The sequence below is a fragment of the Drosophila serrata genome, unplaced genomic scaffold, assembly GCF_035046125.1.
Source record: "Drosophila serrata isolate PLE 108 unplaced genomic scaffold, ASM3504612v1 contig_240, whole genome shotgun sequence".
NCBI lineage: Eukaryota > Metazoa > Arthropoda > Insecta > Diptera > Drosophilidae > Drosophila > Drosophila serrata.
Window position 1 is genome coordinate 9,678,847 of NW_028257138.1, and position 17,166 is coordinate 9,696,012.

At 49.8% G+C, this 17,166-nt stretch overlaps 1 protein-coding gene across 12 annotated transcripts in view; it reads right to left on the bottom strand.

Annotated features, from left to right (window-relative positions):
* Positions 1 to 1,286: 1,286 nt before the first annotated feature.
* bru1 (bruno 1) overlaps positions 1,287 to 17,166 on the bottom strand; it is a 179,481-nt gene continuing 163,601 nt past the window's right edge. For 8 of the 12 annotated variants that reach the window (XR_015271295.1, XR_015271299.1, XR_015271298.1 and 5 more), the window contains 3 exons: positions 3,118 to 3,567; positions 1,629 to 1,725; positions 1,287 to 1,556 (listed from right to left, as the gene is read on the bottom strand). Coding sequence is in view for 4 of the 12 variants with exons in the window: in XM_086831268.1 (XP_086687394.1) it covers positions 3,299 to 3,567 (269 nt within the window). In the remaining 8 variants the exon portion in view is untranslated. Of the gene's footprint in view, positions 1,557 to 1,628; positions 1,726 to 1,904; positions 3,568 to 17,166 lie in introns of those variants that run through there. The other 4 variants (XM_086831268.1, XM_086831270.1, XM_086831269.1 and 1 more) reach the window with 1 other exon arrangement.

Below are 17,166 nucleotides of genomic sequence, written 5' to 3' on the forward strand. Positions count from 1 at the left end.
AAAGATTCAGCTACAAAAAAGTTTTTGGCTTAATCAAATGCCAAAATATTTGAATATGCCAAGAAACGAAATTATTGCCGTGTAAGCGCCGACGTAGCCTTTCGTCCTTTACGTTTGGCATTTGCTCGGAGAAAACTTTGCCACGCATGATTTAAATGGGAATAAATCTTGCGTTAAGACTTGACTTGGATTTGGATTATGCAATGCCTGAAGGGGAGTGAGTGAGTGGGAGGGAGGAAACTGGGACCGGAACGAACTTGCTGCGTCACGTAGTTGCTAAATTTGTTTACACGTCCTGTCCCCCACCCCCCTCCTTCCATTCCATCGCCTTAGAATCAGGATCTTGCCAGGCTCCAGCACCCTCGAGCTGTCGCCTCTCTCTGGCCTCCACAATTGGCATAAAGTTTCTCATATGCAAATCGCAAGTTTAGCAAAATATTTCGTTTATTGTTGAAGTTTTCCTTTAGTTACTACAACTCTCTCGCTCTCTCTCTCACTCTCTCTGGCAGTCGTCAACATTTTGTACGTCTTTCGTTGGTTTATTTTTCGCCTTGCCTGAAAGTTTTTCATCGGAAAGTTTCCCTCCTGGTTCAAGACATTTTTTGATAAATTATCCCAACGCCAGTTTGTGTAACTTATTTCCAGTAAAAACGCGTTCTCTTTTTTTATTATTTCTGCTTTCTTTTTTTTTATAAAAATCATGACACCTTTTATTGATTTACTTATTCTGTTTGGATGCTGCTGATGTGTGTGTTGTGTGGGGTGTGTGTGTGTGTAGGGGGGTGTGTGGCTCATACACACACGTTTTACTTAAAGTATACATATAATCCATTCACTTAGCCAACTGCATTTTTATCACTAGAATTACATTTAGCATCAGCAAATACTTTTGCGCTTTTCCATACTAATATTACTCTTTCCTATCAAATTGCATACCAATTTCCATTATCGGTTAGTGAAGATTGCTTAAAATCTAATCAGAACACACAGCCTTGCTTTGTTTCTCTAAAAAATTACACTTAGTGGCTAGCTTTTTATAATTACACATTTAATTACACACAGAACATATAATTCATATCGCTGAGCTTAGATCTAAGAAGAATGTTTTTTTGTCTGCGTTGAAATTGTTTAATTTAAAGCCACATCCAGATAGTTTAAAATACTACATGTTTCTCGCAAAATAATAATCTTTGAAAGTCATATTAAAACGGAAAGTAATTTAGCTAACCTTTCATCTGATTTGTCAATGCTTTTTATTCAGCTACAAAATAACCAGAAACTGAAAGTTCATATTTCGAATTTCATTTATTTATAAATTTACTTTGTTAAAAATTGCGTGCTTTACAAGCTTATAAAATGGCTTTTCTTGGCTATCGTACAACATTTTTGGATACAGATTTTTACAGAGCGTCCGAGAATTTGTTTTGTTGTTAAAATTTACAGTTCTTGAAAATTTATATGCGACAGCAAATGTATAGGTGTTTTCTATTATTCTTCAGATGCTTGAGACTCAAGCGCACGATATATGTACAAGTTTCCGGGACCTAAGCATACAACTGCAATGAAATTGAATTTGTTTAATTAAATATATTAGTAAAAGGTATATAATATTATAAAGTGTTAAATACCTTTCAGCTGGTGGCCTTCAACAACTACCACTTGACTTTGCCTCCTCCAAAATATGAAAAATTAATGGTAAACCTTCAGTTTACGTCAACATGGGGTCTAATGAGTAAATAGAAAATCATTAAATATTAATTAATATAAAAATATTATGCGTAGGTTTGTTTATGGTGTGTTTTTAAGCGGGGAATCCTCTGAAATAAAGTAAATAATCCATAAAAGATAAATACATCAAAAGCAAATAAAGACAAACAAAGCTTTAAATACATAGATAATGTATATTTTGTTGTGCATTTGAAACAGAGAACAAAACTTTATTGAGATATGTTTTATGTAGTTCAATGAGTTGTTTACATGTGTTGTGAGTATTTTACATAAACAAATTATGCTACATTATGTGCACTCATCTACTTCAAAGATGTGCCACGACATAGAGCCAAATAAACTAACTAAAACAATAAGTTTACAGAAAATGAATCGTAAATGTATAACTTTATAATACGAGATTTTGTTGATCAATTTAAAACTGAAAACTGAAAAAGTAAAGTAAACTTCATGAATAACAAATTTTTCCTCTTTGTTGTTGATTTCATTTTAAATTGTGTGTATTGTCTTTTTACGCAAAGCTCTTTACAAATCGCATTATGTGATTTTGTTTATTTAATTATAATAATTAATAATAATAGGGATGGTAGTGTGTATGGGTAGGGTGTGTTTGTGTGTGTATTGTGTGGGTAACAGAAACATTTCTTTTTTTTCAGTACAAATAAAAATGTGAGTTAGTTGGGATAATTAACAAATCAGATAACTAAAAACTAATTATGCGTACCAGCATAAATGTGGGTATATAATATATATATAGAGTGTGATAATCCATTGAACAAAACGAGTAACTTGTAATTAGATCTAGGATATATATATCATATATATATATATGTTTATAGTAAGAACTTCATTGTGACTTGCAACATGAGAGATGAACAAATCAAACAGGGAAAGAGTGCTTATTAAATTATCAGATATATCAAAAACTTATAAACTAACACTCTGAACAGATCTTTTGTTTTTATTCTTTTCCTTTTTTATTGTTTAGTTTCGTATGTGTGTGTGTGTGTGTGTGTGTTTGAGTTTGTGAGTCATGAATAAGTATACAAAATATGTAATAAAAAAAGGCGATGGTTCAACCAACTCGTACGATAGTTTAAAAAATAGGAAAACAAGTCGTAAAAGATGGAAGTAAAGGGAACTTCAACAGAAAGCTAACTAATCTACAGTCTAACATGTGTATTCTTCGTTTCGTTTGTTCGTTTTTTTTTTTGTTATTTTTTTTTAGTGTATTTTGTTCTTTTTTTGTAATTTTTTTTTCGTTTTAATTCAACATTTAACGTGCTAAATCATAAGTGACGCTGTCTCATTTTGGCACAGATTTTTGTTTCATGTCTTTTAGATGTTTTTTTTTTTTTTTTTTTGTTTTTGTATTTTCAAGATACGTACAACGTTGGCATTTGCATCGGGGGTTACTCTTGCAACGCGCGCGCTCTACACGGCAACTCTTCATTCATTCATTGACTACTCCATATTTGACAAATCTCAGTATTCTCTAATCGGTCTCCGCCAGTCCGGATGACCCGTCGATCTTGGTGGGAGCGGAGGCCTCCTTGGGAAGCCCAGCCCGCTAGTATGGCTTCGAGTCCTTGGGCTTCTTTAGCTGCACCTTCAGGCGCTTGGTGCCCACCTGGAAGCCGTTCATCGCCTTGATGGCCACCTGGGCTGCTTCCGGATTGTCGAAGGACACGAAGCCAAAGCATTTGGACAGGCTCGTCTGTTTGTCGATAAACACCTTGGCCGAGATCACATTGCCAAAGGGCAGAAAGGTGGAGGCCAGATCCGTATCGGTGAACTCCTGTGGCAGATGGTAAATGAATAAATTGCAGCCCTCGGGTCCTGAAAATAAAGGAAAATAATTATTTTAGGATATTTCTCACAAAAAAATAATATAAAATATATAACTAAACATTTTAAAATCCCTATTTAAGAAAACAAGAATCGTTTAATATATTTATTATAATTAGTTAAAAGTAGTTCTACTAATTTCTTTCATTACATCTACTTTTGATACTTTTTCTAATACTGCTACAGCCTCTTGCTGATTTAGCTCCAACTCCTAGTTCTGCTCCTGCTCCAGCTCCTGCTCTTGCTCCTGCTCCTGCTCCAGCTACTGCACCTGCTCCAGCTACTGCTGCTGCTTCACCTACTGCCCCAGCTACTGCTCCAGCTACTGCTCCACCTACTGCTGCTGCTCCTGCTCCAGCTACTGCTCCAGCTCCAGCTCTAGCCACTGTTCCTGCTACTGCTCCTGCTCCTGCTCCTGCTCCTGCTCTTGCTCCTGCTCCTGCTCCTGCTCCAGCTACTGCTCCAGCTCCTGCTCTAGCTACTGTTCCTGCTACTGCTCCAGCTACTGTTCCTGCTACTGCTCCAGCTACTGCTCCAGCTCCAGCTCTAGCCACTGTTCCTATTACTGCTCCTGCTCCTGCTCCTGCTCCTGCTACTGCTCCTGCTCCTGCTCTAGCTACTGTTCCTGCTCCTGCTCCAGCTACTGCACCACCTATTGATCCTGCTGCAGCTTCTCCTCCAGCTACTGCTCCTGCTCTAGCTACTGCTCCTGCTCCTGCTCCAGCTACTGCTCCAGCTACTGCCCAAGCTCCTGCTCCAGCTACTGCTCCAGCTACTGCTCCAGGTACTGCTCCAGCTACTGCTCCTGCTTCTGCTCCAGCTACTGCTCCAGCTACTGCTCCAGCTACTGCTCCTGCTTCTGCTCCAGCTACTGCTCCAGCTACTGCTCCTGCTCCTACTCCTGCTCCTGCTCCTGCTCCAGCTACTGCTCCAGCTCCTGCTCTAGCTACTGTTCCTGCTACTGCTCCTGCTCCTGCTCTAGCTACTGTTCCTGCTCCTGCTCCTGCTCCAGCTACTGCACCACCTATTGATCCTGCTCCAGCTTCTCCTCCAGCTACTGCTCCTGCTCCTGCTCCTGCTCCTGCTCCTGCTCTAGCTACTGCTCCTGCTCCTGCTCCAGCTACTGCTCCAGCTACTGCCCAAGCTCCTGCTCCTGCTCCTGCTCCAGCTACTGCTCCAGCTACTGCTCCTGCTCCTGCTCCTGCTCTAGCTACTGTTCCTGCTCCTGCTCCTGCTCCAGCTACTGCACCACCTACTGATCCTGCTCCAGCTTCTGCTCCAGCTACTGCTCCTGCTCCTGCTCCTGCTCCTGCTCTAGCTACTGCTCCTGCTCCAGCTCCAGCTACTGCTCCCGCTCAAGCTACTGCTCCAGCTACTGCTCCAGCTACTGCTCCAGCTACTGCTCCAGCTACTGCTCCAGCTACTCCTGCTCCAGCTACTGCTCCTGCACCTGCTCCAGGTCCTGCTCCAGCTCCAGCTCCTGCTCCTGCTCCAGCTACTGCTCCTGCTCCTGCTCCTGCTCCTGCTCCTGCTCCTGCTCCTGCTCCACCTACTGCTCCAGCTACTGCCCCTGCTTCTGCTCCAGCTACTGCTCCAGCTACTGCTCCTTCTCCTGCTCCAGGTCCTGATCCAGCTCCAGCTCCTGCACCTGCTCCTGCAACTGCTACTGCTCCTGCTCCTGCTCCAGGTCCTGCTCCAGCTCCAGCTCCAGCTGCTGCTTCAGCAACTGTTCCAGCTACTGCTCCACCTACTGCTCCAGCTTCTGCTCCAGCTACTGCTCCACCTACTGCTCCAGCTTCTGCTCCAGCTACTGCTCCACCTACTGCTGCTGCCCCTGCTCCGCTCCTGCTCCTGCTCCTGCTCCAGCTACTGCTCCTGATCCAGCTCCTGCCCCAGCTGCTGCTCCAGCTACTGCTCCAGCTACTGCCCCAGCTACTGCTCCTGCTCCAGCTGCTGCTCCACCTACTGCTCCAGCTACTGCTCCAGCTACTGCTCCTGCACCTGCTCCAGGTCCTGCTCCTGCTCCTGCTCCAGCTCCTGCTCCTGCTCCAGCTACTGCTCCAGCTACTGCTCCAGCTACTGCTCCAGCTACTGCTCCAGCTACTGCTCCAGCTACTGCTCCAGCTGCTGCTTCAGCAACTGTTCCAGCTACTGTTCCAGCTACTGCTCCAGCAACTGCTCCAGCTCCTGCCCCTGCTGCTGCTCCAGCTACTGCTCCACCTACTGCTCCTGTTCCTGCTCCAGCTACTGCTCCAGCAACTGCTCCAGCTCCTGCCCCTGCTCCTGCTCTAGCTACTGCTCCTGCTCCTGCTCCAGCTACTGCCCAAGCTCCTGCTCCAGCTACTGCTCCAGCTACTGCTCCAGGTACTGCTCCAGCTACTGCTCCTTCTTCTGCTCCAGCTACTGCTCCAGCTACTGCTCCAGCTACTGCTCCAGGTACTGCTCCAGCTACTGCTCCAGCTACTGCTCCTGCTCCTACTCCTGCTCCTGCTCCTGCTCCAGCTACTGCTCCAGCTCCTGCTCTAGCTACTGTTCCTGCTACTGCTCCTGCTCCTGCTCTAGCTACTGTTCCTGCTCCTGCTCCTGCTCCAGCTACTGCACCACCTATTGATCCTGCTCCAGCTTCTCCTCCAGCTACTGCTCCTGCTCCTGCTCCTGCTCCTGCTCTAGCTACTGCTCCTGCTCCTGCTCCAGCTACTGCTCCAGCTACTGCCCAAGCTCCTGCTCCTGCTCCTGCTCCAGCTACTGCTCCAGCTCCAGCTCTAGCCACTGTTCCTGCTACTGCTCCTGCTCCTGCTCCTGCTCTAGCTACTGTTCCTGCTCCTGCTCCTGCTCCAGCTACTGCACCACCTACTGATCCTGCTCCAGCTTCTGCTCCAGCTTCTGCTCCACCTACTGCTGCTGCTCCTGCTCCGCTCCTGCTCCTGCTCCTGCTCCAGCTACTGCTCCTGATCCAGCTCCTGCCCCAGCTGCTGCTCCAGCTACTGCTCCAGCTCCTGCCCCTGCTGCTGCTCCAGCTACTGCTCCTGATCCAGCTCCTGCCCCAGCTGCTGCTCCAGCTACTGCTCCAGCTACTGCTCCAGCTACTGCTCCTGCTCCAGCTTCTGCTCCAGCTTCTGCTCCACCTACTGCTGCTGCTCCTGCTCCGCTCCTGCTCCTGCTCCTGCTCCAGCTACTGCTCCTGATCCAGCTCCTGCCCCAGCTGCTGCTCCAGCTACTGCTCCAGCTCCTGCCCCTGCTGCTGCTCCAGCTACTGCTCCTGATCCAGCTCCTGCCCCAGCTGCTGCTCCAGCTACTGCTCCAGCTACTGCTCCAGCTACTGCTCCTGCTCCAGCTACTGCCCCAGCTACTGCCCCAGCTACTGCTCCAGCTACTGCTCCTGCTCCAGCTGCTGCTCCAGCTACTGCTCCAGCTACTGCTCCTGCTCCTGCCCCAGCTTCTGCTCCAGCTCCTGCTCCTGCTTCAGGTACTGCTCCTGATCCAGCTCCTGCCCCAGCTGCTGCTCCAGCTACTGCTCCAGCTACTGCCCCAGCTACTGCCCCAGCTACTGCCCCAGCTACTGCTGCAGCTACTGCTCCTGCTTCTGCTCCTGATCCAGCTCCTGCCCCAGCTGCTGCTCCAGCTACTGCTCCAGCTACTGCCCCAGCTAGTGCTCCTGCTCCTGCTCCAGCTACTGCTCCAGCTCCAGCTCTAGCCACTGTTCCTGCTACTGCTCCTGCTCCTGCTCCTGCTCTAGCTACTGTTCCTGCTCCTGCTCCTGCTCCAGCTACTGCACCACCTACTGATCCTGCTCCAGCTTCTGCTCCAGCTTCTGCTCCACCTACTGCTGCTGCTCCTGCTCCGCTCCTGCTCCTGCTCCTGCTCCAGCTACTGCTCCTGATCCAGCTCCTGCCCCAGCTGCTGCTCCAGCTACTGCTCCAGCTCCTGCCCCTGCTGCTGCTCCAGCTACTGCTCCTGATCCAGCTCCTGCCCCAGCTGCTGCTCCAGCTACTGCTCCAGCTACTGCTCCAGCTACTGCTCCTGCTCCAGCTACTGCCCCAGCTACTGCCCCAGCTACTGCTCCAGCTACTGCTCCTGCTCCAGCTGCTGCTCCAGCTACTGCTCCAGCTACTGCTCCTGCTCCTGCCCCAGCTTCTGCTCCAGCTCCTGCTCCTGCTTCAGGTACTGCTCCTGATCCAGCTCCTGCCCCAGCTGCTGCTCCAGCTACTGCTCCAGCTACTGCCCCAGCTACTGCCCCAGCTACTGCCCCAGCTACTGCTGCAGCTACTGCTCCTGCTTCTGCTCCTGATCCAGCTCCTGCCCCAGCTGCTGCTCCAGCTACTGCTCCAGCTACTGCTCCAGCTACTGCTCCTGCTCCAGCTACTGCCCCAGCTACTGCCCCAGCTACTGCTCCTCCAGGAGCAGGAGCAGTAGCTGGAGCAGTAGCTGGAGCAGGAGCAGGAGCACTAGCTGGGGCAGTAGCTGGAGCAGTAGCTGGAGCAGCAGCTGGGGCAGGAGCTGGATCAGGAGCAGAAGCAGGAGCAGTAGCTGGGGCAGTAGCTGCAGCAGTAGCTGGGGCAGTAGCTGGGGCAGTAGCTGGGGCAGTAGCTGGAGCAGTAGCTGGAGCAGTAGCTGGGGCAGGAGCTGGATCAGGAGCAGTAGCTGGAGCAGTAGCTGGGGCAGTAGCTGGAGCAGTAGCTGGAGCAGTAGCTGGGGCAGTAGCTGGAGCAGTAGCTGGAGCAGTAGCTGGAGCAGTAGCTGGGGCAGTAGCTGTAGCAGTAGCTGTAGCAGTAGCTGGGGCAGTAGCTGGGGCAGTAGCTGGGGCAGTAGCTGGAGCAGTAGCTGGAGCAGCAGCTGGAGCAGTAGCTGGGGCAGGAGTTGGAGCAGGAGCAGGAGCAGCAGCTGGGGCAGTAGCTGGGGCAGTAGCTGGGGCAGTAGCTGGGGCAGTAGCTGGGGCAGTAGCTGGGGCAGTAGCTGGGGCAGGAGCTGGAGCAGTAGCTGGAGCAGTAGCTGGGGCAGTAGCTGGGGCAGTAGCTGGGGCAGTAGCTGGAGCAGCAGCTGGGGCAGTAGCTGGGGCAGTAGCTGGGACAGTAGCTGGGGCAGTAGCTGGGGCAGTAGCTGGAGCAGCAGGTGGGGCAGTAGCTGGGGCAGTAGCTGGAGCAGCAGCTGGAGCAGTAGCTGGGGCAGTAGCTGGGGCAGTAGCTGGGGCAGGAGCTGGAGCAGTAGCTGGGGCAGTAGCTGGGGCAGTAGCTGGGGCAGTAGCTGGGGCAGTAGCTGGGGCAGTAGCTGGGGCAGTAGCTGGGGCAGTAGCTGGGGCAGTAGCTGGGGCAGTAGCTGGGGCAGTAGCTGGGGCAGTAGCTGGGGCAGTAGCTGGGGCAGGAGCTGGAGCAGTAGCTGGGGCAGTAGCTGGGGCAGTAGCTGGGGCAGTAGCTGGGGCAGTAGCTGGGGCAGTAGCTGGGGCAGTAGCTGGGGCAGTAGCTGGGGCAGGAGCTGGAGCAGTAGCTGGAGCAGTAGCTGGGGCAGTAGCTGGGGCAGTAGCTGGGGCAGTAGCTGGAGCAGCAGCTGGGGCAGTAGCTGGGGCAGTAGCTGGGACAGTAGCTGGGGCAGTAGCTGGGGCAGTAGCTGGAGCAGCAGGTGGGGCAGTAGCTGGGGCAGTAGCTGGAGCAGCAGCTGGAGCAGTAGCTGGAGCAGTAGCTGGGGCAGTAGCTGGGGCAGTAGCTGGGGCAGTAGCTGGGGCAGTAGCTGGGGCAGTAGCTGGGGCAGTAGCTGGGACAGTAGCTGGGGCAGTAGCTGGGGCAGTAGCTGGGGCAGTACCTGGAGCAGTACCTGGAGCAGTAGCTGGGGCAGTAGCTGGGGCAGTAGCTGGGGCAGTAGCTGGGGCAGTAGCTGGGGCAGTAGCTGGGGCAGTAGCTGGGGCAGTAGCTGGGGCAGTAGCTGGGGCAGGAGCTGGAGCAGTAGCTGGAGCAGTAGCTGGAGCAGTAGCTGGAGCAGTAGCTGGGGCAGTAGCTGGGGCAGTACCTGGAGCAGTACCTGGAGCAGTAGCTGGGGCAGTAGCTGGGGCAGTAGCTGGGGCAGTACCTGGAGCAGTACCTGGAGCAGTAGCTGGGGCAGTAGCTGGGGCAGTAGCTGGGGCAGTAGCTGGGGCAGTAGCTGGGGCAGTAGCTGTGGCAGTAGCTGGGGCAGTAGCTGGGGCAGTAGCTGGGGCAGTAGCTGGGGCAGTAGCTGGGGCAGGAGCTGGAGCAGTAGCTGGAGCACTAGCTGGGGCAGTAGCTGGGGCAGTAGCTGGGGCAGTAGCTGGGGCAGTAGCTGGGGCAGAAGCTGGGGCAGTAGCTGGGGCAGTAGCTGGGGCAGTAGCTGGGGCAGGAGCTGGAGCAGTAGCTGGAGCAGTAGCTGGGGCAGTAGCTGGGGCAGTAGCTGGGGCAGTAGCTGGGGCAGTAGCTTGAGCAGCAGCTGGAGCAGTAGCTGGAGCAGTAGCTGGGGCAGTAGCTGGGGCAGTAGCTGGGGCAGTAGCTGGGGCAGTAGCTGGGGCAGTAGCTGGGGCAGTAGCTGTGGCAGGAGCTGGAGCAGTAGCTGGAGCAGTAGCTGGGGCAGTAGCTGGGGAAGTAGCTGGGGCAGTAGCTGGGGCAGTAGCTGGGGCAGTAGCTGGAGCAGGAGCAGGAGCAGCAGGCTGGAGCAGTAGCTGGAGCAGTAGCTGGAGCAGTAGCTGGAGCAGTAGCTGGAGCAGCAGCTGGAGCAGTAGGTGGAGCAGTAGCTGGGGCAGAAGCTGGGGCAGTAGCTGGGGCAGTAGCTGGGGCAGTAGCTGGGGCAGGAGCTGGAGCAGTAGCTGGAGCAGTAGCTGGGGCAGTAGCTGGGGCAGTAGCTTGAGCAGCAGCTGGAGCAGTAGCTGGAGCAGTAGCTGCAGCAGTAGCTGGAGCAGTAGCTGGGGCAGTAGCTGGAGCAGGAGCAGCAGCAGTAGCTGGAGCAGTAGCTGTAGCAGGAGCAGTAGCTGGAGCAGGAGCAGCAGCAGTGGCTGGAGCAGTGTCTGGAGCAGCAGCTGGGGCAGTAGCTGGAGCATTAGCTGGAGCAGTAGCTGGAGCAGTTGCTGGAGCAGTAGCTGGTGCAGTAGCTGGAGCAGGAGCAGTAGCTGGAGCAGGAGCAGCAGCAGTGGCTGGAGCAGTATCTGGAGCAGCAGCTGGGGCAGTAGCTGGAGCAGTAGCTGGAGCAGTAGGTGGAGCAGTAGATGGAGCAGTAGCTGGAGCAGTAGCTGGAGCAGTAGCTGGGGCAGTAGCTGGAGCAGTAGCTGGAGCAGTAGCTGGGGCAGTAGCTGGAGCAGTAGCTGGAGCAGTAGCTGGAGCAGTAGGTGGAGCAGTAGCTGGAGCAGTAGCTGGAGCAGTAGCTGGAGCAGTAGCTGGAGCAGCAGCTGGAGCAGTAGCTTGGGCAGTAGCTGGAGCAGTAGCAGTAGCTGGAGCAGGAGCAGCAGCTGGAGCAGGAGCAGGAGCTGGAGCAGGAGCAGGAGCAGGAGCAGGAGCAGGAGCAGGAGCAGGAGCAGGAGCAGTAGCTGGAGCAGGAGCAGGAGCAGGTGTAGGAGCAGAAGCTGGAGCTGGAGTAGCTGGAGCAGTAGGTGGAGCAGGAGCAGCAGCAGTAGAAGGAGCAGCAGCAGTAGCTGGAGCAGCAGCAGTAGCAGGAGCAGTAGGTGGATCAGGTGCAGGAGCAGTAGCTGGAGCATTAGCTGGAGCAGCAGCTGGAGCAGGAGGAAGAGCAGGAGCAGGAGCAGCAGCTGGAGCAGGAGCAGTAACTGGAGCAGGAGCAGGAGCTGGAGCAGGAGCAGGAGCAGGAGCAGGAGCAGGAGCTGGAGCAGGAGCAGGAGCAGGTGTAGGAGCAGAAGCTGGAGCTGGAGTAGCTGGAGCAGTAGGTGGAGCAGGAGCAGCAGCAGTAGAAGGAGCAGCAGCAGTAGCTGGAGCAGCAGCAGTAGCAGGAGCAGTAGGTGGATCAGGTGCAGGAGCAGTAGCTGGAGCATTAGCTGGAGCAGCAGCTGGAGCAGGAGGAAGAGCAGGAGCAGGAGCAGTAGCTGGAGCAGCAGCTGGAGCAGTAGCTTGGGCAGTAGCTGGAGCAGCAGCAGTAGCTGGAGCAGTAGGTGGAGCAGGAGCAGCAGCAGTAGCTGGAGCAGTAGCTGTAGCAGGAGCAGTAGCTGGAGCAGGAGCAGCAGCAGTGGCTGGAGCAGTATCTGGAGCAGCAGCTGGGGCAGTAGCTGGAGCAGTAGCTGGAGCAGTAGGTGGAGCAGTAGGTGGAGCAGTAGCTGGAGCAGTAGCTGGAGCAGTAGCTGGGGCAGTAGCTGGAGCAGTAGCTGGAGCAGTAGCTGGAGCAGTAGCTGGATCAGGAGCAGTAGCTGGAGCAGTAGGTGGAGCATTAGCTGGAGCAGTAGCTGGAGCAGTAGCTGGAGCAGTAGCTGGAGCAGTAGCTGGAGCAGTAGCTGGAGCAGTAGCTGGAGCAGGAGCAGCAGCAGTGGCTGGAGCAGTATCTGGAGCAGCAGCTGGGGCAGTAGCTGGAGCAGTAGCTGGAGCAGTAGGTGGAGCAGTAGGTGGAGCAGTAGCTGGAGCAGTAGCTGGAGCAGTAGCTGGGGCAGTAGCTGGAGCAGTAGCTGGAGCAGTAGCTGGAGCAGTAGCTGGATCAGGAGCAGTAGCTGGAGCAGTAGGTGGAGCATTAGCTGGAGCAGTAGCTGGAGCAGTAGCTGGAGCAGTAGCTGGAGCAGTAGCTGGAGCAGTAGCTGGAGCAGTAGCTAGAGCAGTAGCTGGAGCAGTAGCTGGAGCAGTAGCTGGAGCAGTAGCTAGAGCAGTAGCTGGAGCAGTAGCTGGAGCAGTATCTGGAGCAGCAGCTGGGGCAGTAGCTGGAGCAGTAGCTGGAGCAGTAGGTGGAGCATTAGCTGGAGCAGTATCTGGAGCAGCAGCTGGGGCAGTAGCTGGAGCAGTAGCTGGAGCAGTAGGTGGAGCAGTAGGTGGAGCAGTAGCTGGAGCAGTAGCTGGAGCAGTAGCTGGAGCAGTAGCTGGAGCAGTAGCTAGAGCAGTAGCTGGAGCAGTAGCTGGAGCAGGAGCAGGAGCAGTAGCTGGAGCAGGAGCAGGAGCAGTAGCTGGAGCTGGAGCATTAGCTGGAGCAGTAGCTGGAGCAGTAGCTGGAGCAGTAGCTGGAGCAGGAGCAGGAGCAGTAGCTGGAGCAGGAGCAGGAGCAGTAGCTGGAGCTGGAGCATTAGCTGGAGCAGTAGCTGGAGCAGTAGCTGGAGCAGTAGCTGGAGCAGTAGCTGGAGCAGTAGCTAGAGCAGTAGCTGGGGCAGTAGCTGGAGCAGTAGCTGGAGCAGTAGCTGGAGCAGGAGCAGGAGCAGTAGCTGGAGCTGGAGCATTAGCTGGAGCAGTAGCTGGAGCAGTAGCTGGTGCAGTAGCTGGAGCAGGAGCAGTAGCTGGAGCTGGAGCAGGAGATGAAGCAGTAGCTGGAGCAGGAGCAGAATCAGGAGCAGATGCAGTAGCAAGATTAGGAGCAGGAGTAGGAGCAGAAGCAGTTTTAGTTGCGTGCTACCTCTGCCTCATTACTGTCTCACCTGGCAACAGGCAATTAATTAAGTATTCCCACCCATCCATTTTCAGCGTGCTCAAATCATTGCCACCCACAAAACCGCAGAGCGGAGACACTGGAAGTTGAGCGGACAAAGCTGGCAAAATATACAGCGAGCAGCAGGGGGAAGTCCTGGGCCAGCAGCATCAGCATCTGATTGCCAAAACGGAAACGGAAATGATGCGCTCCACTAACGCGATGCTGCAGTTGCAGTTGCAGTTGCCTCCCACTCTCGGGCAGGGTGTGACACTTTGTTTAGCAGCACGTGCCGACTGCTGGCTGGAACCGCCATCATTATCTTTCACAGCATTATCATCATCATCATCATCATCATCACCAGGTTTCGCGACATTATCATCACAGTGGTGCCATCTCCTTCGCTATCCCTGTACCCATCTCTGTCAGACGCGTATTAACGTGGCTCACGCCTCGTGCTGCGGTTGCACTTTTCGTGCAAATTACTGTCAACGTCACTGGCAATGAGCAGTCAGCAGATGAGTAGTCAGCAGTCGGCAGTCAGCAGTCAGCAGTCAGCATTCAGCAGTATTACAGCCCACCCACTACACATAGAGAAAATGTTACAAACCAAAAAAACCATTATATTCGTGGAAATAGTCCGAAATTCTGCCAAATAAATGCTTTCAAAATGAAGTTAATGGATTCAGGCGTTTGCTGAAGGCATTGTGGCTACATTTTGTTCGAAATGTTTAAATTGTACTTTTAAAAAAGTTTATATTATATATTTTTTTCTGTGTAAATAAAGTAGAAAGAGGAGGGGGTTATAGAAAGACACAGACAAAGAGAGAAAGCAGACGAAAGCTGCGTGCGTCAGCAGTCGCGTTTTCACTTTCGTGATGCCTTTTAATGACATCTAAACGCTTCAAATAGCAGCTGGCATTTTGCGGCTTTCAATATTATTAAACCAAAAGTCGCACACCCCACAAAAACAAAAAAAAAACAAAAAAAACAATGGTAAGCGAGAGAACGTACATACTAGAAAACTCCATAATAAAATAAACGGAAAAGGAATTTAACTTTTGCATTAATTTCAATTCCAAAATTAGTTCTGTCAGTTTTTTTTTTTTAGTTGATAAATCTGCATACTCAATATTAAATTTTTTAAAATTAAAATTTTCAGCTGGGCAAAGCTAGATCGAATCTCCTGTTGATGCTGATCAAGAATATATATGATTTATAGGGTCGGAAATTACTCCTTGATGGTTTTAATTATTGTATATAGCAATCAATTATTGTCATGTCCCAAAAAGTATGCTACACATTTTTAACATGGATATTGTTAAACGAGATGCTTTGTCATTTATTCTTTCGAATGTTTAATTCAAAAATTAATAAATAAGCAATAGGAAAATAAAAACTGTTACTGATAAAATAAATACAAAATGAATTTGATTTACCTCACATTATTCTGTGAGTATAAACCTTTAATTGAAAAGTGTTCTTCAGTGTTCTAGCTCTCAATTAAGGCTCACAGGCACAAATAATTATACAATGCTTTGCCAGGACCATACACACACACCCCCTTATAATTCACACACACATTGTTGTAATATTATAGGATTGTAGTGTTGCTGCTCGTGAAGAACAATGAATCGCAATTCCCACTGGCAACTCCATCATCGTTTGCCAAAAGCACTGCTATTGATCACCTTGATATATGACTGGCAGAGCACCATCAACCTTCATAGGCCTCCAATACCCGTAGGTAACCCTACTACACCTCCCTCTCCCTGCCTCCCAACAGGTTCCTTCACATTCACATTCAACCCACTCCCCAAACAAGCCAAGTGAGACCCCTCGAGGTAAACTGACTGCTGACAGATTGCCCGACGCTGATGCGATTACAGAATGAAGCCAAATTGAATGGCGAAGAAAGCTGCTCCTCCGGAGGCATACACCTCCATCATCATCGTCCTTCTCCTCCTCCTCACCCTTCTCCCTCTCCTTGTTGCTGGCACCGCCAAAGGCAGTTGATGCTGCCAGGATTTTCATATTAATTGACTCAAGGCTCGTTGTGATACTGATACTATTCGTGCCGCAGCTCCTGCAGCACTTGTTGCTTTGTAATTTTGCACACCTATCAATTAATTTAGGCTCAAGAGACCGAGTGGAGAGTGTAAAAGTCCAATTAAAAATGCTTGAAGCTATTGAATTACGCGACTAACAAGCGACACGTGTCCCATGAAACACCATATAATTAAATGAAAGAATACATGTGAAGAAGCAAAAAACTGGTGGGAGTCATTACCAAGGCAACAAATTAAGGCAACAACTTGTGTGGCACTTGAAAAGAAAGGTTTTCTAGTAATAAACCAAGCAGGCAGGAAAAATCACTCTCATTAACTCCACATTAAAGAGCCTTTAGAAAATGTAGGGTTGATAAATCTATTCTCTACTTTTATAGATTCTTGTTTACTTTACCCTTTTTTGCAACGCTTTGCATTTACTTTACGAAATTTATATTCAAAAATAAATCCGTCTGGTCTAATCTTACTATACTTTCAATAAATTCAGTTAGCTGTCAACCGCAAAATGTTTTCCACACATTTTGGTAGCCAGAAAAATGTGTAACTTCTTGGAATTCGCCAAGGATTGCCCTTCCGCCAGAACACATACAAATAAACTTCCTGTTTTGTTTTTCACAACTCGCAGGAGGTTCTTTTTTTTGTATTTGTTGCTCTGCTGGAATTTTTCAGTGTGCGAAAAACGATTTCCTATATTGCATTTTCCTCTTCCGCCGACCAAAACATGCGCCATCCGCCTTGGCATTGCCATGTCCTGTGTCCTGCCCCATCGATGGCAAGGATGGCAGGAGAGATGAATGCAGATGCACACATTCCCTCTCCCCTTCGCCAGCCAGCCAGGGATTTTTTTCTTTGCCATTTTCTTGGCTGTCGCGCTTACCCAACCGAGCTGGGGGAAAACTGGGGAAAGTCGTCCGCTATTTTCCTATTCCTCTCAAGGGCACACGAACACGGCGGAAGGAAGCCAAATGGAATCTATGGCACATAAGCTACAGTTCCAGTTCTGACTGCACACACATAGATATATCTGGTTCCTTTTTATTGATTTTAATGCAACTTATTGTATGTAGAAAAGTTGTAGTGAGAGAAATTGGTAATATATATTTATAAGAATTGAAACTTTCGGAAAATTATTAGGAATTTAGTTAAATCAATTACTTGGAGATCTAAAACTTTAAACTTTAAACTTTAAACTTTCTTTCATATTCAAAATTCTTGTATATACCATTTGTAAAAATTGCTATTAGAACCATGTTGTAAATTAAATAGTTCAGAGGAGCACACAAGGGCACAGAGAAAGCATTTTTAAATTATTTGTATAATTTTCCAGGGTATTATAATTTTAGTCAAAAACATAAAACGCTCTGAAGAAGTCATTTCCGACCCTATAAACCATATATATTCTTGATCAGCATCTATTCTTGATCAGCATCTACAAGCAAATCTTTTTAGCTATATCTGGAAAAAAAATTTTTTTTTGTCAGTAATTTCCCATTTTTGGAAAAAAAAAAAAAAAAAGGAAAGGGGTTACATCAGTAAAATTTTCAAAAATCGGTAAAAAAAATCACATTTTTAATGGAGTATGCAGTTTTATTAACCTGCTAAAAATTAACATAAGAACGGCTTTCGAGATGAAATTAAAGCTTTTTTGGCTTAGTTATCAGTTGTTTTAATTTTTAAATTGCCTGTAAAATTGTCATATTAAAATATCGATAAATACCGATACAAAAAAGCTTAGTTAAGATCGATTTTCAAGACGATCCTATAATTCAAATGAAAACTGCATAGGTATATAAACTTTCCTTATCTAATTTTCCTATCTAATTTATTCTAGTTTTGTTTGTTAATCAAACATTATATTCAATTATAAACAAATTGTGAATGTTCTTTTTCGAAGCTTTCCTAAACTTTGTATATTTTTTCCCCCCGTGTCATACAGTGTTGCCCTTTTCATAATCACTCGCTTGGCAACCGGATTGCAACTCGCCTC